Source organism: Bacillus rossius, chromosome 1 (genome assembly GCF_032445375.1).
Source record: "Bacillus rossius redtenbacheri isolate Brsri chromosome 1, Brsri_v3, whole genome shotgun sequence".
NCBI lineage: Eukaryota > Metazoa > Arthropoda > Insecta > Phasmatodea > Bacillidae > Bacillus > Bacillus rossius.
The window spans coordinates 238,456,235-238,481,455 of NC_086330.1; the positions used below are offsets into that span (position 1 = coordinate 238,456,235).

The following is a 25,221-nucleotide window of genomic DNA, read 5'->3' on the forward strand; positions in this document are numbered from 1 at the left end:
ATTGCACTTATTGCACTGAAATTGTATTCTTTTAACATTATTAGAACAACTGCTTCTTTCATGTATGCGAGCATTTGAGGTGATAGTAAATGATGCATCACAGTATTTGCACTGACGCAATGTACGATCTTCATTAGTTGAAGTATCCATTGCTGATGATGAAACTTCGGATGATGGTGGTATCACATTTGTTGAAATCTCCTCCAATGTTGACATCGTCGTTGCCAACGGGATCTGCACCTTCTCCGTCGTAGCTGTCGTCAAGGTTCCCGTAGACGATGGTACAACCTCCGAGTTCGACGTTAAAGTCGGTAAAGATGCCATCGTGTTCGCAAGAACAGGTAATTACGCGATTTATGCACCAGATTAAACAAACTAGGTGATCCTTACACCGCCGACGTCAGTAACAAACTGAGCGTCCTGCTGTCTAGGACTCGCTTATATACATGCACCGTATGGAATAATATGCTAGTCAAATCAAGAACTATTTACAATAATACTAGAGTCAAAACAACATTAAAAATAGAAGGACCGTCAACGAAAAGGCAGCACATTTGGAAGCACCAACAACGAAAAGGACGCACATTTGGAAGTACCGTCAACGAAAAGACAGCACATTTGGAAGCACCATCAAAAAAAGGAAACACAATTGGAAGCACCATCAACAAAAAGGCAGCACAATTGGAATCATCATCAAAAAAAAGGAAGCACAAATGGAAGCACCACAATCGAAAAGGCAGCACCATTAACAAAAAGGAAGCACATTTGGAAGCACCATCAACAAAAAGGCAGCACATTTGGAAGCACCGACAACGAAAAGGCAGCACATTTGGAAGCACCGACAACGAAAAGGCAGCACATTTGGAAGCACCGACAACGAAAAGGCAGCACATTTGGAAGCACCGACAACGAAAAGGCAGCACATTTCGAAGCACCGACAACGAAAAGGAAGCAAAATTGAAAGCTTCACAATCAAAAAGGCAGCACCATTAACAAAAAGGAAGCACATTTGGAAGCACCATCAACAAAAAGGCAGCACAATTGGAATCTTCATCAACAAAAAGGCAGCACAATTGGAATCATCATCAAAAAAAAGACAGCACATTTGGAAGCACCATCAAAAAAAGGAAACACAATTGGAAGCACCATTAACAAAAAGGAAGCACATTTGGAAAGACCATCAACAAAAAGGCAGCACATTTGGAAGCACCATTAACAAAAAGGAAGCACATTTGGAAGCACCAGCAACAAAAGGCAGCACCATTAACAAAAAGGAAGCACATTTGGAAGCACCATCAACAAAAAGGCAGCACATTTGGAAGCACCATTAACAAAAAGGCAGCACATTTGGAAGCACCATTAACAAAAAGGAAGCACATTTGGAAGCACCAGCAACAAAAGGCAGCACATTTGGAAGCACCATCAAAAAAGGAAGCAAATTGGAAGCACCATAATCAAAAAGGCAGCACATATGGATGCACCATCAAAAAAGGAAGCACAATTGGAAGCACCATCAACAAAAAAAAAGGCAGCACATTTGGAAGCACCATAATCAAAAAGGAAGCACATTTTGGAAGCACGATCAAGGAAAAAAGGCAAAAAGGATGCACAAGTTACGAGAACTAAGTCTTAGTTAGAAATCAGAATACAAGAAATAAAAACATTAAATTTTTATAATTAAAATTATTTATTTTATTTCTTTACATTATACAAATGCAAGTAAAACAAGCCAATATTGTATGTAGCCAGCTTCCCTCAGTTCTTTGAGTAAGAAGGATATTTCTTTGATGCACGAATAGTTTCCTGCACAAAGCGAACCATGTAGAAGTCTTAGCCGGTCAACCAATATTTTTGGATCTTTCCATGATGTGTAATCATTCTCTTCTACCACCATCTTCCTTGCACGTTTATAATAAATATTATTATCTCTGGTGTCTTCCGTTTTACCACCAACCTCAGGGTAACTTTCATTTTTGAGACAGTGATCATCACAAGCTTGATCAGATGTATTTAATATATCACGTCGTTTCCATCGTTTCGGTCTCAGGACAACGTCACATTCTTCGATCTTGTCAGCGTTAGGTGCTTCATCACAGTCTATGTCTTTGTCAACAGCCTTAGAGTCACTGTAATAATCACCATAGAAGGCATCGTCTTCACTCAGATTACCGAAAGAATTCGATGTTGATGATGTCAAAGTGACTTCATCGTCATCATGCTTCCTTTTTAGGAGTCCATCATTTTTACAAAGTAGGAAAGATTTACTTGAATCCTTCTTACTCAAAGAACTGAGGGAAGCTGGCTTCATACAATAATGGCTTGTTTTACTTGCATTTGTATAATGTAAAGAAATAAAATAAATAATTTTAATTATAAAAATTTAATGTTTTTATTTCTTGTATTCTGATTTCTAACTAAGACTTAGTTCTCGTAACTTGTGCTTCCTTTTTGCTTTTTTTTTGTTGATGGTGCTTCCAAAATGTGCTTCCTTTTTGATTATGGTGCTTCCAAATGTGCTGCCTTTTTTTTGTTGATGGTGCTTCCAATTGTGCTTCCTTTTTTGATGGTGCATCCATATGTGCTGCCTTTTTGTTGATGAAGATTCCAATTGTACTGCCTTTTTGTTGATGGTGCTTCCAAATGTGCTTCCTTTTTGTTAATGGTGCTGCCTTTTTGATTATGAAGCTTTCAATTGTGCTTCCTTTTCGTTGTCGGTGCTTCCAAATGTGCTGCCTTTTCGTTGTCGGTGCTTCCAAATGTGCTGCCTTTTCGTTGTCGGTGCTTCCAAATGTGCTGCCTTTTCGTTGATGGTGCTTCCAAATGTGCTTCCTTTTTGTTAATGGTGCTGCCTTTTCGATTGTGGTGCTTCCATTTGTGCTTCCTTTTCGTTGACGGTGCTTCCAAATGTGCTGCCTTTTCGTTGTCGGTGCTTCCAAATGTGCTGCCTTTTCGTTGTCGGTGCTTCCAAATGTGCTGCCTTTTCGTTGTCGGTACTTCAAATTGTGCTTCCTTTTTTTTGATGATGATTCCAATTGTGCTGCCTTTTTGTTGATGGTGCTTCCAATTGTGTTTCCTTTTTTTGATGGTGCTTCCAAATGTGCTGTCTTTTCGTTGACGGTACTTCCAAATGTGCGTCCTTTTCGTTGTTGGTGCTTCCAAATGTGCTGCCTTTTCGTTGACGGTCCTTCTATTTTTAATGTTGTTTTGACTCTAGTATTATTGTAAATAGTTCTTGATTTGACTAGCATATTATTCCATACGGTGCATGTATATAAGCGAGTCCTAGACAGCAGGACGCTCAGTTTGTTACTGACGTCGGCGGTGTAAGGATCACCTAGTTTGTTTAATCTGGTGCATAAATCGCGTAATTACCTGTTCTTGCGAACACGATGGCATCTTTACCGACTTTAACGTCGAACTCGGAGGTTGTACCATCGTCTACGGGAACCTTGACGACAGCTACGACAGAGAAGGTGCAGATCCCGTTGGCAACGACGATGTCAACATTGGAAGAGATTTCAACAGATGTGATACCACCATCATCCGAAGTTTCATCATCAGCAATGGATACTTCAACTAATGAAGAGCGTACATTGCGTCAGTGCAAATACTGTGACGTATCATTTACTATCACCTCAAATGCTCGCAGACATGAAAGAAGCAGTTGTTCTAATAAAGTTAAAAGAATACAATTTCAGTGCAATAAGTGCAATAAACTAATTTCACGTCTTGATAGCTTACATCTTCATTATAAAAAATGCTCCGAGAAGTATAATGAACATGGTCATTGTTTTGGCTCATGTGTTGTACCAGCAAATGAGAATATATAAGTGGGACCCTGGTGATATGAACTTCAGTCCGTCTCTGGCTGCGGTGATGCTCGGATCGGATAGACATTTAAAGTTATGTAAAAGGCTTAGTCCGTACAATAAGAAGACTGTTTGGATCGAGGAATCCACAAGACTTTAGTAATTTGTATGGTTTTTTTTTTTACTTGTAGTAGTGTAGAATTTATGTAATAAAATTATTTTAAAAGAACTTGCGGTGTTTTTATTTCTCAAACCTGTCGCTTTTGTGGTATTTTTTAAAATTAAAGTTGTTTTGTATCGCCTGGGGATCGAACCAAGGACCTTATTCGATCTAATCAATCATTACATTTATTGACAATTTGTTTAATGTATTTTGAACAATGTTTATTGAAATTATTATTTTTTCCATACAATTAAACTATATTGAATCGATAGGGTATCGAATCAATCAGTATATTTATTGCCAATTTATTTAATGAATTTTGGAACTTTTCCCAAATTTCTAGCTAAGTAATTACAGATTTTCAAGATGGCGGCCAAATATCAAGATGGCGGGTGTCACAGTAATAAATGATTACTGCACTCTAGGGGATAAGAATTAAACTAGCATGGCGTCAGCGCACTCTCGCCGACGATACAATGATGATGGCTTCCAGCATCGAAGACAAGATGGCAGACATGACGTCATACTAGGTGACGATATATATGCTTTGAAAAAAGTGGTGGGGGCCAGTCAGCCTGCACCCACAACGGGGGAAGGATCGGTCGCCATTTTTTAATTTTTTTGCACTCGTCGGGTTCGAACCGAGGACTCCGAGCTCCGTGTCGTAAAAGTATGTTTTTTTAATATTTTTTATTAAATTTTCATTAAGTGAATTTTTTTATAAATTTTAAATTTTTTTCATTAAAATCGGATAATAAATACAAAAGTTAAAGATGGCAACCGTAACGGAAATTGCAACGGTGACGTCATAATCCTAGATCACGTCAGAGGCTTATCGGAGGCTGTAGGCAAGGATGCTTAAGCCTCTTATAGGATCTTCTAGTCGCTGGAATTTTTAAGGACTAAAAACGGGAATTTTTCCCTCGAAACGGGAAATTTCCCCCTCGAAAACGGGAATTTTTAATTTGTGGAATTTTTTGAGATTTTTGGGCGGAATTTTTTCCCACAGAAATGGATATTTTGGCGATTTTTGAGGAATTTTGGGCAATTTTTGCCCAATTTAGACTAGTTTTGAGCGTCAAAGGTCAATGTCCTACTTGTCCCGTTACTCTGTGTCCCGTTACGCTCATCCAAGATGGCCGCCGTGACGTCACAATCCAAGATGGCGGAACGACTCACAATCCACATCCTGCATCCTGGGCCCGGACGCCCATTTACAGACTACTAACGTAATTTGGTTAATTGAAATTTTTACTCAAAGGTTTTATTATGAAACTTTTTTGTATTAAATTTATTGCCAGAGACATTTATGAGAAATCGCATTATTTTTTTAAAATCATTTTAAATCGGTACATTGTAATATCATGACAATTTCTTGCCACGCAATACAAACAGTTCTCAAGTCCCACCAAAGTGGCGCACTACTCTTCTCTTCTTGGATGTTGTGCCATGCGGCAGTGGCATAAATAAAGTATATTCATTACCCTCCTCGTACACAACCGTTCTACGCCCCCGTTGTGAATCAGTAGGTTCGAAAAAAATAGTGATCAAATCCCGTGCTTACGATTACTGTTACTGATTGTGTTAGTGTTATTTTCTTGAATTGTGCACACAGCTATATTATCATAGGCTGAGTTAAGTGAAATAAGGAACTTTCTTTCGCCCATTAGAGTAATGAATGTTGCGAAAGACCCGACGACTCGTCAGGGGTAGAGATGCTGGCTGGTAGAGTCCAGGCTCCTGCACCTCCGCCACATCACGGTCTGGGTCATGTCCCGTGGCGCGATGGCCAGTCACTGTGTCGCGGGAGACGTCACCCCGTGAGAGCGCACGAGGCGCCGCTATTGATCGCGCCTGTCCCTTGAAGGTGCCTGCCTCTCTGCCTCTCTGACTCCCTGGCTCCATGCCCCCTTTCTCTCTGCATTCCTGCCTCCATGCCCCCCTGTCTCCCTGCCCCATGCCTCCATGCCTCCATGCCTCCATGCCTCCCTGTCTCCCTGTCTCCATGTCTCCCTTGCATCCCAGCCTCCCTGCCACCCTGTCTCCCTTGCATCCCAGCCTCCCTGTCCCCCTGTCTCCCTGTCTCCCTTGCATCCCTGCCTCCCTGACTCCCTGCCTGCTACCATGCCTCCACGCCTCCCTTGCATCCCTGCCTCCCTGCCTCCCTGCCTGCTACCATGCCTTCACGCCTCCCTGCCTCCCTGCCTGCCACCATGCCACCATGCCTCCATGCCTCCATGCCTCCATGCCTCCATGCCTCCTGCCTCCCTGCCTCCCTGCCTCCCTGCCTGCAACCATGCCATCACGCCTCCCTGACTACCTGACTACCTGACTCCCTGCCTCCCTGCCTGCCACCATACCTCCACGCCGCCCTGACTCCCTGACTCCCTGACTCCCTGACTCCCTGACTCCCTGACTCCCTGACTCCCTGACTCCTTGACTCCTTGACTCCTTGACTCCCTGACTCCCTGACTCCCTGACTCCCTGACTCCCTGACTCCCTGACTCCCTGCCTCCCTGCCTCCCTGCCTCCCTGCCTCCCTGACTCCCTGACTCCCTGACTCCCTGACTCCCTGACTCCCTGACTCCCTGACTCCCTGACTCCCTGACTCCCTGACTCCCTGACTCCCTGTCTCCGTGTCTCCATGTCTCCATGTCTCCATGTCTCCATGTCTCCATGTCTCCATGTCTCCATGTCTCCATGTCTCCATGTCTCCATGTCTCCATGTCTCCATGTCTCCATGTCTCCATGTCTCCATGTCTCCATGTCTCCATGTCTCCATGTCTCCCTTGCATCCCAGCCTCCCTGCCACCCTGTCTCCCTTGCATCCCAGCCTCCCTGTCCCCCTGTATCCCTGTCTCCCTTGCATCCCTGCCTCCCTGCCTCCCTGCCTGCTACCATGCCTCCACGCCTCCCTGCCTCCCTGCCTGCCACCATGCCACCATGCCTCCATGCCTCCATGCCTCCATGCCTCCATGCCTCCATGCCTCCTGCCTCCCTGCCTCCCTGCCTGCAACCATGCCATCACGCCTCCCTGACTACCTGACTCCCTGCCTCCCTGCCTGCCACCATGCCTCCACGCCGCCCTGACTCCCTGACTCCCTGACTCCCTGACTCCCTGACTCCCTGACTCCCTGACTCCCTGACTCCCTGACTCCCTGACTCCCTGACTCCCTGACTCCCTGACTCCCTGCCTCCCTGCCTCCACGCCTCCACGCCTCCACGCCTCCCCCCTTCCACGCCTCCCTGACTCCCTGACTCCCTGACTTCCTGACTCCCTGCATCCACGCCTCCACGCCTCCACGCCTCCACGCCTCCACGCCTCCACGCCTCCACGCCTCTCTGACTCCCTGACTCCTTGACTCCTTGACTCCCTGACTCCCTGCCTCCCTGCCTCCCTGCCACCCTGCCTCCCTGCCACCCTGCCTCCCTGCCTCCCTGCCTCCCTGCCTCCCTGCCTCCCTGCCTCCCTGCCTCCCTGCCTCCCTGCCTCCCTGCCTCCCTGCCTCCCTGCCTCCCTGCCTCCCTGCCTCCCTGTTTCCCTGCCTCCCTGCCTCCCTGCCTCCCTGCCTCCCTGCCTCCCTGCCTCCCTGCCACCCTGCCACCCTGCCACCCTGCCACCCTGCCTCCCTGCCTCCCTGCCTTCCTGCCTCCCTGCCTTCCTGCCTCCCTGCCTCCCTGCCTCCCTGCCTCCCTGCCTCCCCTGCCTCCCTGCCTCCCTGCCTCCCTGCCTCCACGCCTCCCCCCTTCCACGCCTCCCTGACTCCCTGACTCCCTGACTCCCTGACTCCCTGACTCCCTGACTCCCTGACTCCCTGACTCCCTGACTCCCTGACTCCCTGACTCCCTGACTCCCTGACTCCCTGACTCCCTGACTCCCTGACTCCCTGACTCCCTGACTCCCTGACTCCACGCCTCCACGCCTCCACGCCTCCACGCCTCCACGCCTCCACGCCTCCACGCCTCCACGCCTCCCTGACTCCCTGACTCCCTGACTCCCTGACTCCCTGACTCCCTGACTCCCTGACTCCCTGACTCCCTGACTCCCTGACTCCCTGACTCCCTGACTCCCTGACTCCCTGACTCCCTGCCTCCACGCCTCCACGCCTCCACGCCTCCACGCCTCCACGCCTCCACGCCTCCACGCCTCCACGCCTCCCTGACTCCCATACTCCCTGACTCCCATACTCCCTGACTCCCATACTCCCATACTCCCTGACTCCCATACTCCCATACTCCCATACTCCCATACTCCCATACTCCCATACTCCCATACTCCCATACTCCCATACTCCCATACTCCCATACTCCCATACTCCCATACTCTTTGACTCCCATACTCTTTGACTCTTTGACTCTTTGACTCTTTGACTCTTTGACTCTTTGACTCCCTGCCTCCCCTGCCTCCCCTGCCTCCCCTGCCTCCCCTGCCTCCCCTGCCTCCCCTGCCTCCCCTGACTCCCTGACTCCCTGACTCCATCTCATCATTCCTTCCTCCCTCACCGCGCGAGTAACAACATGAACCACTGTCAGTCGTCACAGCAATTACTTACACTCAGTTATTTTGTGTTTTCTTGCCTTTTTAAACATATTCACAATATAACCCTCGTTTGTTTCTTAATGCTTTTATCACTTATTATTAATTTTTATTTAATGGTTTTAAGAACCGTTAAGGCTGTTATTCTCACACACATTGTTGGTTATTAATTTTTTTATTGCCATTGTCATTATTATTACTAGTTGAAAGTTTTTTCTGTAAATTTGTTACATTAATTCTCTTGCCTTTTTATGATCACTTGCATGACCTTTTACAGCTGGTAATGTTTATTAAATACAGATTTAAAGAAAGAGCTTACAGAATAAACTCACAGAAAAATTCCTCAATTAATAGCAATGACAAGCAAAATAAATAACTAACTTTCTGAAAAGAGGAGGGGGGGGGGGAGATGGAGCCTGAGAATTGAGTGCTAGTTTATATTTCAATGCTAGGAAAGAGACCTAACTTCTGAAACAAAACGTAAGGGGGCTATTCTTCTTTTCCGACACCACCGTGTTTCCACTGGAAGGAAGTGATAGGGTAGGAGGGATGGGAGGGGTTCGGGATTGGTTTGGCTGCGAGTTAGTGATTATCGCACTTGTCATTTGAGGAATGTCGTTTATTGGCTTAACACTGGTCTGCCCTGTACGTAGACAGGTCTCCAGCAGAGACTCGAACACAGTACACAGGACAGCCCGGCGCGCGACTAGGCGAGGCTCGTGGCTGCTGGACTACTACCGCTGCTCTCTGAGCGACAGCACAGGCCTAACACCACCCGGGAGCCTGCTGAACACACTGTGAACTCTACTGAGCCCGCTGCACCAGAGCTACATGAGGGGGGGGGGGGGGTAACAGCGACTTGGGCGCTGCTCCGAATTCCACACTTCCACTCTTAAATTACCTAACACCTATCATGGATTTAGAGCATAAAATAATGTGGAATTACAGTTTCTTACAAACCTTTAGCCTTTGCCATAATACTTTTATCTTAGTTGGTGTTTAATATATTTATTTATTTATAAAAATGTTTTTTCCCAAACCCTGAAAAACTCAGTTTTCAAGGATTTGGGGAAAACTACTTTTTATCGTTTTGTGAATGATATACAAAAAAAACTTTGACCAAGACTGCAGACAAGGGGTTAATTTAAAACCGTAACCACACAATTGCATTCTCTAATTTCATGCTTAGAATGAAATTAAAATATGCTTTTAAGTTGATTAATCCCGTTAAATGAAAGCGTTTTAAATATAATTTTTATAAACAATACTCATAGTTAAGAGATGAAGTTATTTCAATTCATGAGCAAAAATACAAAATTATAGAAACTAAATAAATTACAATTTATGTTATTTTCACATCAAACCAATGCAAACTAAAAAAAGGCCAAAAAATGTTATCTACAAATACCAAAACTTGGGGTTACATTGCTCCTTAGGGTAAAACAGTGCTCCATTTGAAGAAAAGTAGTTTTGGTACCTATGTAAAAAATCAACTTTAATTTGACTATGTCAATTTTTTAAACATAATATTTAAGGGTTGCCACACACAAATAGTTTAATTTTTTGGCTAAAATTTTGATTTTTAATTAACTTAAAACAAGACTTGTGTTCGTATGAGTAAAATACTTCATGAAGTAAATCTGTGTTCGTCGCACTGAATTTTACATTAGTTAAGAGTTACGTTCGTTTTTTCCTTAGCTAAATGTGTATACTTGACCAATAATATGTACGTTTTACATTACAGTTCGTTGTATTACTGTCACATATTTTCACCTTTCTAGGTTAGATTTTTTCTTCTGATTTTGGGGATACATTACACCACAACAAATGTGGAGCCAAGTATCCCGATGGTAAATGTTTGTTCATTTGAAGAAGTTTTGGTTGTCACTGAATGGTACGAATATATCACTTCTTTCGTGTTGGCTGAAATTACACGAAAATATAAAATAATTGCGTGAAATAGAAAATACTGTGACTACAGCTCAGAAAAGTTACAAAATATTGTGCAGCAATCAGAAACAAAGAAATTTTCCAGCGGAAAGCAGCGAAATTATTTAATATTCGCAGTACTCTAATAAATAAACTCTAAAAAAATTGTTATTCTGGTACTAGGCCACGTCCAGGTATCCCACAAAATTTACTAATAGTAAAGAAGCTGAGTAGTATAGTATATGGGATACTGGCGCAGGAGGAGTGTGGAGCATGGAGCGTTTTAATGACCGATCAACCTCTGACATCACGGTGGTCATGTTAAATCATGACATCACCACTGCGCTTTTCGTTACGGTCGCCATCTTGAATTTTGTAATGTCATGGCGACCATATTGGAAGTATTTGACCTTGACATCGAACATTAACATTGCCATTAACCTCGAACTTTGACATTGACCGTTTACCTTGAACATTGTACTTTTACTTTGACCTTCACATTAACCTCAGTCGTCATCTAGAAAACAACTATCTTGTCATCGAGCGCCCCAATCCCTCAATGTTACAATTTCGTTATGGGTGCCATATTGAATTATAATAACATTTTCACCATCTTAGATCTGATGTCTTAGTGACATTATTTTTTAGAATCTGACGACACAGCCGCCATTTCATTGTCGTCTGCTGGAGGCCGCCATCTTGGTTTTACAATTATTGTGAATGCCGTCATCTTGGAAACAGTCATCTCGTTTCTGCTGTTTTTTCCTAAAGAGCGTCAGCATTGCTTTGTCTCATGCACATAAGGTCGATGTTCCATTACCTGCTAATGTTGATGTGGTTGTTATTCACGTACAGTAGAACCTCTGTAAGTCGAACTCGAAGGGAGACGTCAAAAAATTCGAGTTAGAGTTTTCGACTTATGGAGGATTTCGACATAAGCGGATTTTGATTCGACATAAAGAGGTTGAGGTTCATTCTTATACATACATTTTGAGTTAGAGAGGTAAAATAAATAAAAATCCAAGTTGCAGAGGTGACAAACATATTTTTATTTATTATAAATCAACATTATTTCAAAACATCCTTAAAATAAAAAAAATATGACATTAATAAAGTCAGTTTTTTTGTTGTTTTTTTTAGTTAATTCGGTTGTTCTCTATCTATAGCATTGTCTAATGTATAAAGAGCAGAAAATTCTTGTTCTTCAGAGTTGCTGGTTTGCTCTATAAAAAGAGCCCCGTTTCGTCAGCATTAAAGATATTGTCAGGTTCGTAACCATGTAACAAATCTTGTTATTCACTTTTCCATTTGTTACAGGTTTCAATGTTGACACTTGCACTTTCCCCACAAACTTTTTTAAAAACAAGTTCATGTCTTCTTTTGAACTTTTCTAGCCATCCATATCTAGCCCTGAAATTAGCGAGTCCCAATGATTTAGAGTGTGTTTCCGATTTTTCTTGTAACGGTGGTCCACTAACACTGATACATATTTTGGCTCCGACACTGCTTAAACCATTTAAGTAAGCACTTCTCCAAGCCCGTAAATTCTGCAATTCGTCGTCTTTTGCTGGACAAACTTTGACCGTTTTGTATTTTTCTCATGATGTCTGATTCATTTTTTATTATTGTTGACAGAGTACTCATTGGCAGACCAATTTTTTCAGCAACATCTTTCTTCTTTTGACAGCTCTTCACAGCTTCGAGCACTTCCAATTTTTCAGCGAGACTAAAAGTTTTCAGTTTACGTTTCACAGCACTCATGTTTTAACAATTTTATTTGTTAACTTTTGTACAAATTGACATTTATTTCCTCATTTCATTTTGTGCAGATCAATACACTATAAAGCTGTAACGCCCGATTTTCGAAGTTGATAAAAAAATACTTAAACGCGCATCTTGCACACACAAATCTTGCGCTTATGTTTTGTAACCTGAGATCTCACAAGTCGGGGAAAGTTTTTGATGTAACACTAGTGTGCAGCATTTCTTTAATTTGTTATAAGCAACAAATCGAAATTGATCTGCACAAAATGAAATGAGGAAACAACTTTTGAACAGAATTTTCCCCTTGTTTTTTTTTTTTTTTTACTTTTAGATATTATATACTAAATTGGTTATTTGTATTTTGTAGTACCTATTATTACTAGTCTTTTTTGTAATTTTAATTAAATACATTTTATAATATTTATCCAGGATAGAATCAAGTAGGTCTACTGTATGTATTCTAGTCAATGAGTAATTGAAAAAGTACTTTAGTGATGAATTTGGGATTATTTCCGAATTGTTATTGTTTAAAGTTTCAGAATTTCAAGATGGCGGCCAAATTACAAGATGATGGAGGTCACAGTAATAAATGATTCCTCCCCTATAGCAGTTAAAAACCACCCTCTGTCAGATTTGTGTACTATGTGACACTAGCGATCCTGGTATCAATTACTTAAAACAAGATGGCCGGAGCACTCTTTGGCAGTAGATGTGTGTTAACTAGCACTCCTGGTATAACGTATTGATAATGTTAAATATGGCGGCTTGGTCTTGACCGGGTGTTGATATTTATTATTCCATAAAATTAAAAATTTAAAGTCCGAATAGGTTTATTATATACCTTATTTAATTCTCGGTCTGGTAATTGCCTCAATGGTCGTGTAGTTGGAGTATTTTTTTTAAAATGCAGAGGCCAGAGTAGTTCGAATAACAGCGCTTTCAATGTGTTTTGTATAAAATATTAAATTTTAATATGTGAATAACGACCACATCAGCAGGTAATGGAACATCGACCTTATGTGAAATAAACGGCATAAATGAAGATGATGGTATCCAAGATGGCAGCCTCCAACAGACAACAAAATGGTGGTTGTGTCGACAATCCATACCAAGTGACTGAGTCAACAGATCTAAGATGGTAGACATATTAGATTTCAAGATGGTGCCCAGAACAAAACTGACTACATTCAGGTTTTTGGGCACTCGTGACTAGATAGCCAAATGTAATATAGAGCTGAGGTTACGGTCACGGTCAAAAGCCGAAGGTCAAGGACAAAATTAAAGGTCAAATTGAAGTTCAAAGTTACTGGTCAAAGGTAAAGGTCAATGGTCAAGATCAATGGTTAAGGTCAATGGTCATGGTCAAATTTTGTGGTTAAAGTTCTTGTCAAAGGTCAGAGGTCTAGATCATTCAATGAGGCCACCATGATGTCACAAATTCTAGATGGCAACCATAACAAAAAGTGCAGTGGTGACATAATTCAAGATTGCCGCCTTGGCAGAGGTCGGTCAGTCATTGACCCACTCCACGCCATACACTCCTACTCCTGCGCCAGTATCTCCCTAACTATAATACTAAGATAAATTATAGTGTGTTAATTTGAAATGAGTAACTGTGGATTTCCAGTGAGTGACCTTCTTAGACCTACTAATGATAGAGAAATCTTATCTCGCCAGTTTGGGAAGGAATGTAGCTTTATTTAAAGATTACTAACTGTCTAGGTTATGAATGGATGTTATCATTCTGTAAAACACATCCGAACTGACTGTATGATTTGCGAGTGATATTAAAAGAAGGGCAGCAGTAGATGAAGAAAATATTACGAAAATACATGGACCATTTTAGTATTGAAGTGAAGGTTGTGTGCCTGTTAGCATTATTTTAAACTTTTATGAAAGTAACTTAACCGATAACCCAGGAAAGAAAAGGGTTCTCGTAAAAATAGAGACAAAATACCTTTTAAAAAAAAAAATAATTCCTCCAAATCAAGCATTTCACTTATGTTTGCTGGGAAAGCTGAAGGCGAAACACTTCCACCATTTGTAGTCTACAGATGAGCTTATATGTGGTCGACATGGATGGTAAACGGCTCTCCAGGCTACCAGTATGCAAATACCCCAAGTTGATGGTTCGACAGCAACACTTTCTGTGAATGGTTTACAAGCATGATGTTACCAAGATTTAAAAAAAAAATATATGGTAAAAGGGTTGTGATCTGTGACCATTTATCCTCATTTTTAATGCCACTTATTTTAAAGTATTTGAGAGAATGGCATATCGTTCATATGCCTACCAGAAAATAATACACATATTATCCAGCCTCAAGATGTTTCTTACTTTCGACATGAAAAAACATACTTTCTGAGTGGAAGGCTAACAAGCGAAGTTTGAAAGAGGCTGTACTGGAAAGCAACACTTCCCATTTCTTTAAAACAGACTCATGGATAAACTAGCTCCTAATTCGTCAGAAATATAAGATCATGCTTCAGGAATCGTAAGATACATACTATTAATGTAAACGAACTTCTGTGTCGTCTCCCTTTACGGACGTGCGACAAAGTAATTTTGCAAGACACATTTGTAGAAGAACTTCACAACAAAAGATCTGAATGGACTACAGGTGCCCAAACTAGTAGGGGAAGAAAAAAATACAGATGACTCCAGGTCAAAGTGTGACTGGTACAATATCTATTGCTTTTGGAACAAAGAAGTAGACTTGTAAACAATGTGCATATGACAACAGTTCGGAAGAAGATGATAAAAATCTCACTTTTCAAGATTAATCTGGAGAAGAGAACTTCAAGCAGTACCACAAGCAGCAAGCTAGTTCAATGTCTGAGGAAGAGATGGATTGTATAGAGACTCTGTATAGATGTAAAGAAAGTAAATCAGTATTAGGAGAAGTCATCAAGAAGGTAGCCAGCATGTTTTATTCAAATATGAAGATGTATATTTTCCTGGTGTGATCAAGGTAATGGACGAAGGAATGACAATAAGTTCTACAAAGAAATCACTGAAGTCATGCAGATGGTTCACACCGTATGATAAAATGAAATATCATTTAGATGACTTAATTGGTATCATAAAACCTCCAAAGGTTGTGGTTTATTCTCTTTCCATGAACTTGGTCGATTTTGGGATTGTGTTCTACACCAAGAAATGTATGAGGACAAAGTTGATTTTTTCTATTCTAGACATCACTGAAGAAGTGTACCAATACCAACATTTTAAAAAGATTTGTATTGTGATGTTAATCAGTAATTTCAAAATTTTTCTCTTCAAAAGTGGTTTTATTTTGGTATAGACAGGATTTTATATTTAATAATGGTCATATAATGCTTCAGTGTTGGTTTTCAGGCCTAGTGTAAAGTTTGCACAATTTAAGGTAAAAATTTAAAATTTTTTAATGTCAATGTATGTATTGTTCCTTAAAACTAGCAACATCATCATCTTCTATGTAACCCACTTTAGTGGGAAAAAATATAAAACATTTATTTTTCCATCAAAAACCATTTTACAAGACAATATAAATTAAAATAGAAGAAAAATGGAGAAAAGTAACCCCAAGTTACGGTATGTTAATTTCTGACTAAAGAAATTACAATCGTGCACTGAACTCAATTAGTAATTTTGACACGAATGACAAATATAGGTAACTTAATTTGATTAATAGAATATTTAATGACTGAATAAATGTCAAGAAAAGCACACACAGCCAGTTTTTATTCCTGGTGGATAGGACACATATATGCTGGACGGCCCGTGAGCTGGTTTGTTTCCTCTGAGCATTCTTGTTTGTTCGCACCAGTTTATTTCATCAATACTCTATTCTAATATCTTCATATCAAAACGTCTCTCATTATCTCTCATTGTCTCTTATGACCTGGGGGGCAGTGAGATGTCAAGCTCTGATCCATTCATTCATTGACTCATTCTGGAAGAGCTCAGCACTGTGAACCACGACTGCTACATGTCCACAGAAACGCTTCTGCAGATGGATCGACAACAGCTGCAGAAGTTCATCCAGTACCTGATCTCGGAGCACCACACGGAGGTGCTGCCAACCGCGCAGAAGCTGGCAGATGAGATCCTGGTGCAGCGCTCGGAGATAAACCAAATACCAGGTAGACCAGGCGTCGACTGGCGTGGGGGCTGACCCTTCACGTAGCAAGATCCTGTGGCAGTAATAACAAATATTATACCTATTTGGGTCTGGTACGGTATAATATATAATTTTATACCTTTTTTGTGTTTGTGGTGTAAGTGAGTAATATATCAGTAAAAATCACAGCTTCCATCTTGTGGCTGTAAATTATAGTTTACAAGTGAAAATTTTGCAAGAAAAGTTATTTGATTTTATTACATTTGATTTAATAGTCAGATGGTGATTATCTGTCAGTTTACTATGCCTACCCAGTCAGATTGATTCACAAGGTACCAGAGTGGGCTCATTTCTGAAGTTATTTAAATTGAAAATATTCCATTGATACACATTACAATCCAACATACTATTATCCGTATATATTATAGATTACTAATATATGCAGGTTGTTTAAAAAAAACTTGCTAAAATGTAAAACATTAAAGAAAAAAGTTATTAATGTTGAATGCATGTCTGATATTGGAGATTTGGTAAATATAAATATGCATATTTTAAAAGCATATTGCCAAGTCTGTCGAATAAAAAAATTTGAAACAGTATCAGACAATAACTTTTAATGCAAAATTAAGTGTATTTGATCAATTGAATTGTAAAAATTATTTGTGATATGTGTGTAAGGTAATGCATAATCCAAATTTATATTTAAAAGTTTAATTCTAAAGTAAATGACGTAGGGATGTGGCGCCCAGAGCCTGCGACAGTGCAGCAGCCGGCCGAGGGACTCCGGGACAAGGAGTCTCCCTCTGCCGAGTGCCAGCGGGTAGAGCCACAGGCACCCTCTTGCCCTGGATGAACTACTTGATGGTCTCGACATATGAAGGCAACAGGAAACCACTTAATAAAAATCCTAGCTGATATCCTCAGGAAAATCATAATGGCTGGGTCCTAGCAGGGATATCCATGATGGTTGCCAACCATCTTAGAGGAGTTGGCTCATAAAGAAGAATAATGTTTTTACTAACCAGAATACTGTTCTCGAAATTGTGTGTCGTGGTGGACACATCTGCTATGTTATTTAGGTTATAATATGGTTACATGCGTGCTAGGAGGCAAGGCCGCCACGCGTGCCAGGTACCTGTGCGGGTCTTCCAGCGAGTCTGGCCAGCGGCTCCGCACGGCCTGGCCAACCATTCCCCTCCGCTCCCCATTCACCGTTCTGCCTCGGACTATTAGCAACCAACACTTTAAGTTGCCCGTGAATTCTGCGGGTACCCCATGGCCGTCGCGCGGAGTGACGCTAATAAACTCCGCCTTTCTGGACTTTTCGGGCGTCAGGCCAGCCCGGAAGGATTCGATACGTCACAGCTGCTCTCGTCCCTTCGAGGAGGATGCCATGGGGATGTATTCGACGACAATAACAGCCTCCGCGGGAGTTCTGCGAATTTAGAGAGTTCCGCGAATAAAGGGAATTGCGACATCGGCGAAGAGTGTGAGAGACCCCTCGAGAGTGGCGCGACAAGGAGCTACGGGACCGTGAGAGTGCGATTGAGTGGCGCGAGGCTGTATGTGTTAGGACAGGCGCATGGTAAGGAATGAATCACTTCGAGCCTAGCTCCAGAGAGGAGTGCGAACTGTGGAACTTGACAGACATTAAGTGACTTTCGAATAAGCATTTTTAAGTGCAAGTAATTGGTGATCAGACATTTTTAAGTACAGTTATTTATTAGTTAGGTAAATATTATAAATTAAGAAAACTGAAATAAAATATAGTTGGGATATCCGTTATGAACCTAGTTTTTCCCACATTACTTGTAACATTTTTGTGTCAGAAGTGGGTTAACCCTAATTAAAGGATTTATTATTCATTTATAGTGAATAAAAAATATAGAATTTAGATTTTTGAGGTTTTAAATAGTTTTAGAAACTGTAGTTAGTTTTAAGTGTAGTTATAGTGAAGTTAGTTGAAGGTTATATTAGCTTGTAGGTCCAATTACACTGTAGTTCATAGGATAGTAGTTATAGTGACAGGCTGGTAGTGTATGTGGACAAGAAAGATGGCTGCCGACGAACTTAAGAACGTAATGGCATTCTTGGCCGAAATGAAGAGTAACCAGGAGAGAAATGAGAGTAGTCTGGATGAAATGGAGAGTAGCCAGGATGAAATGGAGAGTAGCCAGGATGAAATGGAGAGTAGCCAGGATGAAATGGAGAGTAGCCAGGATGAAATGGAGAGTAGCCAGGATGAAATGAAGAAGGGACAGGATGGCATGAATTATAAAATAGAGAGTAACTAAGAGGAGATGAAGAATGAAACGAATAACTGTCAAGAAGAGTTGAAGAATGCCATGAAGACTGATATAGAGGTCTTCACGAAGAACTAAGAAGAAAAGAAGAAGATTGATAAAACCAGCATCCGACTGGTAGGTAAAGTGCAGAGTTTGGAGCAGAACATCGTCCAACAAGAACAGCAAACTGCCAGGCAGTAACAACAACTAATTCAGCCTTAACTGGCAACCGAACGGTGTGTAGGAGCGCTGTGACCGAGGAGTGTCGCCGGATGATCAAGGAAGCTACAGCTGCTGCAAATTGGAAGAGTAACTCCGAGGATGTTAAGGCCAACAGCCACTGAAAATTCAAGCCATACACTTTCGATAGTCAATCTTCATGGACAGTGTACGGAAGACAGTTCGAAGCAGATGCAGAAGTAAATGGTTGGGGCGAGGAAGAAAAGGCTATGGCACTTGTCTTGGCCCTGAGAGGATCTCTACTAGATTTGCTCCAGACCATACCAGTCCCAGACCAAAAAGACTTTGGAGTATTACTACAGGCCTTTGAGCTGAGGTATTGAGACCGACACATGGGCGAGGGGTGTAGAACAGACCTGAAGACATGCCAACAGAGATCTTCAGAAACACTCGGAGAATTTGAAGCCGACACTGAGCGTCTCATGCACTTTGCTTACCCAGTAGCACTAACAGAGTTCCGCCAGCAGCTAGCCACTAGTGCTTTTACAGACGGATTCAGAAGTGTGGAGGTTCAGCAAACTCTTTGCTTGGCCTAGCACAAGAAGAGCTGAGGCCGTGTTCCATGCCCTGGAAATCGAGGCAGCACGCAGTGCCTCAAGAAACACAAGCATCAGGACAAGGAGAGCTGGATTGGAACCCTGCAATGCAGCAAATGCTAGAAACACCACTAATGAAGTAGTTATTCTCAGGGCATTGAAGAAACTGCTGAATGATACTCCAGGTGACCAGATTAGGAGAGCAGGAGAACGCCCGCGGTGCTTCGTCTGCAGTGAACCAGGACACATCCAGTGGAACTGTCTGACACACAGGAAGACAAAGCAGCAAAATGATTGTCCGATAAAACACGAAATACCGAATTCACAGCAATGCCATGCTCTCTCTCGAAGACCTTGCAAGGTTGACTCCAACCATTGCAAAAGGGCGGAGAAAAATGCGGGAATCGTTTTTCGGCGAACAACGATAACTAACGGAGAAGATACATGGAATAAGCAAGCTTGAGAGCAGCGCGTCAACAAGATCCTGACCTGACACCCATTATAAGCTGGCTAGAGAATGTTAATGGATATTCAATATGGCATGAGATATCCAGTGACTGAAGGGATGTGAAAGCCTACTGGGCACCATGGGATACCTTGAGGATGGTGAACGGGCTTCTAATGAGGGAATGGAAGAGTTCAAAAGGAAAAGTAGTTACCATGAAACAACTCCTTCCAAAGAGTCTAGTGGCAGAGGTTTCGAAATGAATTCATGATGGTACCTCTGGTGGGCATCTAGGGGTGAACAAAACTTTATTCAAGATCTGTCAATGCTACTATTGGTTGAGGTGTCGCCAGGATGTGGAGGCTTGGTGTAGACAATGCGAAGCATGCTCGGCTAAAAAGGGGCCACAACACCGGAGTCGTAGGAAATGAGGGCCTACAATGTAGGGGCCCCTTTTGAGAGGATAGCTAACGACATCGCTGGACCATTACCCAAGACTAAATATGGTAATCGGTATATTCTGGTAGCAATAGATTACTTTAATAAGTGGCCAAAGGCTTATGCACTTCCTAACCGAGAAGCTACTACCATTGCAGAGGCAATAGTCAACAACTTCATTTGCAGATTTGTGGTACCAATAGAGCTCCACTCAGACCAAGGCCGCAATTTCGAGTCGACAATATTTCAGGAGGTGTGTCGGTTACTGGGAATAAATAAAACCAGGACTATGGCTCTACATACTCAGTCCGATGGCATGGTGGAGAGGTTCAACAGAACTATTGAGGAACACCTTTCCAAGGTTGTGACTGAGCATAAACATGATTGTAATCAACACATTACAGTTGTTCCTGATGGCATATAGGTCTGCCATTAATGACTCCACTGGGCAGACCCCTGCGAGTTGAGTATTGTGTTGGACAGGAGTTGAGGCTGCTCTGTGATGTCATGTTCGGTCGTCCTCACATTGAGCCGACCAGCACCACTGATTATGTGAATCGTCTAGAGGAGCGAATTGCGCTTATACATGAAGAAGCCCACAAAAATCTTCGATTAGCGACGAATCGAATGAAGATGAGGTACGACCTGAAGATTAATACAAACTGATTTCAGTAGGGCGATTTGGTGTGGCTATTCAACCCCCAACAAAGGAAGGGAAGGTGCCCTAAGCCTCAAGCAGAGTGTGAAGGCGGTTATGAAATCTTTAAGCGGTTAAATCATGTGGTCTACCGCAACCAGAGAGAAAAGAGGGGACGTATGAAAGTGATACATTTCTGCATTGAGAGAATATGTCTGAAGGGATGTGTTACCTTTTCGAGACGAACAGGTTTAAGGAGGGATCAGTATTACATACGTGCTAGGAGGCAAGGCATCGACCTGTGCCAGGTACCTGAGCAGGCCTTCCAGTGAGTCTGGCTAGCGGCTCCGCACGAGTGCTGACGTCACGCATGCCACGCGTGCCCGGCGGGTTTTCCGAGGCCACCGCGCGTAGTGGCCCAAATAAACGTCCTTTCTGGACTTTTCGGGCGTCGGGTCAGCCCGGGATGATGCGACAAGTCACAGCCGCTCTCGTCCCTTCGAGGACACCATGGGGATATAAGCGACGACACCAGCCTCCGCGGGAGTTCCGCGAGTGAAGGGAAGTGCGACCTCAGCGAAGAGGGTGAGAGATCCGCTCGAGAGCAGCGCGACGAGTTGCGACGGAACGGTGAGAGTGCGACTGAGTGCAGCGAGGCTGTTCGTGTGAGGACAGGCGCACGGTAAGGGGTGAATCACTGTCGATCCTAGCTCCAGTGAGGAGTGCGAACTGTGGAACTTGTCAGACATTGAGTGACTGGCGAATAAACATTTTTAAGGCAAATGATTAGTGATCCGACATTTATAAGTACAATTATTTATCAGTAATGTAAATATTTGTAATTAATAAAACTTAATGGGTTTATCCCTTCCGAACTCAGTTTTCCCCACATTATTCGTAACCATATGTTATCACTTTGTTTTAGTTTAATGCAACTATGTTTACTATTTTTTACTGGCGTATTTATTTTTTTCTGCATCAATTTTAATTTACTGTCTGTAATTTGGTAAATAATGTTAAAGAATCATTTATGAACAAAAAAACCCATATGTTTATGATACCTGATTTTGCCGCTCAATGTTGGCAAACTGTAAGCCACCAAAGAAAGCCTCGCAGTAGACAAGAGCCGTCGGTATGATCTCTAGTGAACGGGTGGTGATGCTGTGTGCAGGGGCGCCTGACCCGACGGCGGGAGCCAGCGCTGACGACGACCACAGCTGGCATCTGGACGAGGAGCAGGTGTGCGAGCAGGTCAAGTCCTACCTGTCGCAGGGCAGCTACTACAACGCCAACAAGCAGCTCAATTCCCTCTTCGCTAAGGTAACCCCCTTTCAGTCTCCAGGAGAGAGCCTCTGTCTCGCTCACCATGTCCATTATATCATTTCTCTTGTCGTTACTGTTTGCATTTATCACGATAGCTCTCTTGTAGTTTTTGTTTCATCTGAGATACTTTCATAAGAGTTTTACTGACATTACCTGACATCTGTAAAGGTATGCAAGACTTACAGTTATGATCTCTCATTCGGCAGTTTATGACTCAAAAAGTGCAATGAATGTTTAGGAAAATAATAATTACAATAAAATGATATAACTAACTAGTAGTTGAGCTTTAATGATCGGTTACAAGCAATGTTTGTTATTTAACTTGTGTTGTTGATTTCCAGAAGCCTGATGTTAAGTTGTACTTTATATTTACCTTTCTCTTATTTAAGGGTGTGTTAGAGAGTGAAAAGGACATGGCAAATGGGTGCACTATATATATGTATATATGTATATATATACACACACACATACATATGCACACACAGTATAATGTGTATTTACTGTTTCTGCTAGATGTGTGCTACTTTTTTTAGCTTCAATTTCTTGTTAATCTAAATTAGAAACAAAAAAAATGGCTATGTTGTATGGAAGTGGAAATAGTGAAATAGTTGCACAAATTCAAACACTTACCACACAAATTTTTGTTGCTTACTAGTCTGTTTTTTTCCACTGAGATGTTCTCTAGCACTGCTGCATGTAGTAGGTATTTACTTAAAGGTATTATACTGAAGACAAAATGATAAAACCTCTAAAATTATAACTTTTGAAAAAAAAATGATAAAGTATGTATGTAGCTTACATAGTAATGGAGGTATGCCCTAACACTGTGTATAGCAGCACTAAGACTGAGTGTGGGAGTTGTTGCACGGCACAGGACCTGCGGAGACTGCTCTCAGGGCGTGGCTGCCGTCGCCCGCGGGGAAGCGAGATTCCGACCCTCTTAGTTACCCGCACCTGGGCCGCCCTCAGCGTCGGGCTTGCTCACTCAGGTGGAAGTAGATGCTAGTGGTTTATAGTTAAACCTTTGAGGAGTACATACTGTTGATCATTCATTTAATGATCGAGAGACTGAATTATTAACTGATTACTGATGTAAAAAATAAAGTTTGGGCTGACACATTGTCACATGGATAACGGCCCTGTCTACAATTGCGATGCCCGATGTCCGAATCTAAAGTAGTCATCAGAACGCAGTAAATATAGTGCACCAAAATAATTGTTTTTTATATTATTTATTTATTCTTTAACGCAAAATAAACTATAATAAATGTCCTTTATTTTCTGTTTACCTTTTGAGACGGGAACCGGGAACAGCGATTATCACGATTGTTTATTCCTCTATGCTACCAAAGGACACAGTTTGGAACAAAAACTTCAAGTTGACTAATGTATTCGGACCAGGGAGATTTCGGACGATCGCCCACACCTCGCATGTCGTCAGTCACGTAGGCCAATCAGTGATCAGTGTCGATCAGACACAGTTTAGGACATGCAGTTGTAGACGGACCTTAAAAAGCTCGGTGGCACGCATCAGCCGAGGTGTGGTGCGAACCACCCTCGTGGCCGCTCTAAGGATTCACGTAGTTTAAAGATCCACGAGCGGGGCGGAGATTACTAATGAAGAACACACAAGACACTTCTGAAATTGAGGCACGTCCTCTCACGCCCAGGATACTTAATAACAAATAGTGATGTACTATTAGGAATTTAAAATTAATGCCTGCTTCGGCCAAGTTCGGGTTCGTTCGGGACTGTCCGGCTCCGACTTTGTTCAGGGTACTTACTTAAATTAATAAAACAGGGCAATTTATGCCAGTCTACTGGAGTACAAAACACTTGGAGACGAAATAAAGGTTTCAACAGCATTACTAGTTTTGTTTACGAAAGGGGTATGGCAAGTGCCTTCCTACGTCGTGGCACGCTGTTTGAACACACTTGATCACGCATGACGGCTGTCAATTGCCAGGAGGGAATGGCTGAGATCGGGAAAGGAAGCGGAGTCATGGGCTGAAGTCTCAGTTAACGTCAAGTACAATTACAGGTAACTGAAGGTCAGGTGTGTTACATGACTCGAGGCACCATCTTGTCGGTGACTTTCTGACAATGACGGCACTAATGGTCAGTACAACAGCCATTTTAGGAAGTTTAAATATTTGTTACAGTTATTGTGAATGACCAGTTAGCCAGAAATAAACTAAAGCTTAATTCAAATGAACCATACAAGCATTGACCTACTGACACTGTAGAGAGGGTTGAAGTAAAACCCCCCAAACTTTGCTTTTTCATTCATAATTAATTTAAGATTCAAAAATACAATTAAATTTTATACTAACAAGCTAGATTATTACTTGAATGCTAGATATGTATTAACTAGCCAAGGCGCCCAGCTTCGCACAAGTAGATAAAATGTTTTTGCACAACAGGTATTCTTTTAAAATCACTATAAAAACTTACATCTGAATTATGCAAGAGTTCCAACTAATTTTTTTAATATCCAAGCGTCAAATTCACATTTATTTGACCACCGTTGTGTTCATCTTGACGTCAGCCGGGGCATCGCCCCATGAGCCTGATCATCCTCCGTTTCCCTTCCAACACCTTTCCTACCCGGCATTTGTATCGTGATGTACGTAGTCGTGTGAGTATTTGAATTGCGCGCCACGAACTACCGCAAGAGGGCGCTTAGCTGCAGTGCGCCGCACCCCTGAATGTATTTTAATTAATATTGTTAACCTTTTCTTTTCACCCCTAAACAGTGTCACGACGGGTCAGTCAAGTGAGTGTCTTTTGTTTTCTTAATATAATATTTTTGTAATAAAGTTGGTAAGTGCAAGCACGTCCAAGGACGCTCCCTAGCGGGCGACGAAGGAACTAGTAAATAACTTTATTTAAACTAATTTCATGCACAAGTAATTATTACAGACAGTCTGGTCGTGGGTATGTGTATATTAATTTTATAAAAGATTCATGTTATTCTCGGTAATAACCCGGGGCACGCAGTTGCAAGGATGT

General features: G+C 42.2%; 1 protein-coding gene across 1 annotated transcript in view; it reads left to right on the plus strand.

The window, feature by feature from the left end:
• Positions 1-25,221, plus strand: part of LOC134546236 (zinc finger SWIM domain-containing protein 4-like) — a 451,294-nt gene that overhangs the window by 327,799 nt on the left and 98,274 nt on the right. Inside the window, exons 4-5 of the mRNA XM_063388904.1 lie at positions 16,184-16,327; positions 22,058-22,206. Coding sequence (XP_063244974.1) covers positions 16,184-16,327; positions 22,058-22,206 — 293 coding nt within the window. The remainder of the gene's footprint in view (positions 1-16,183; positions 16,328-22,057; positions 22,207-25,221) is intronic.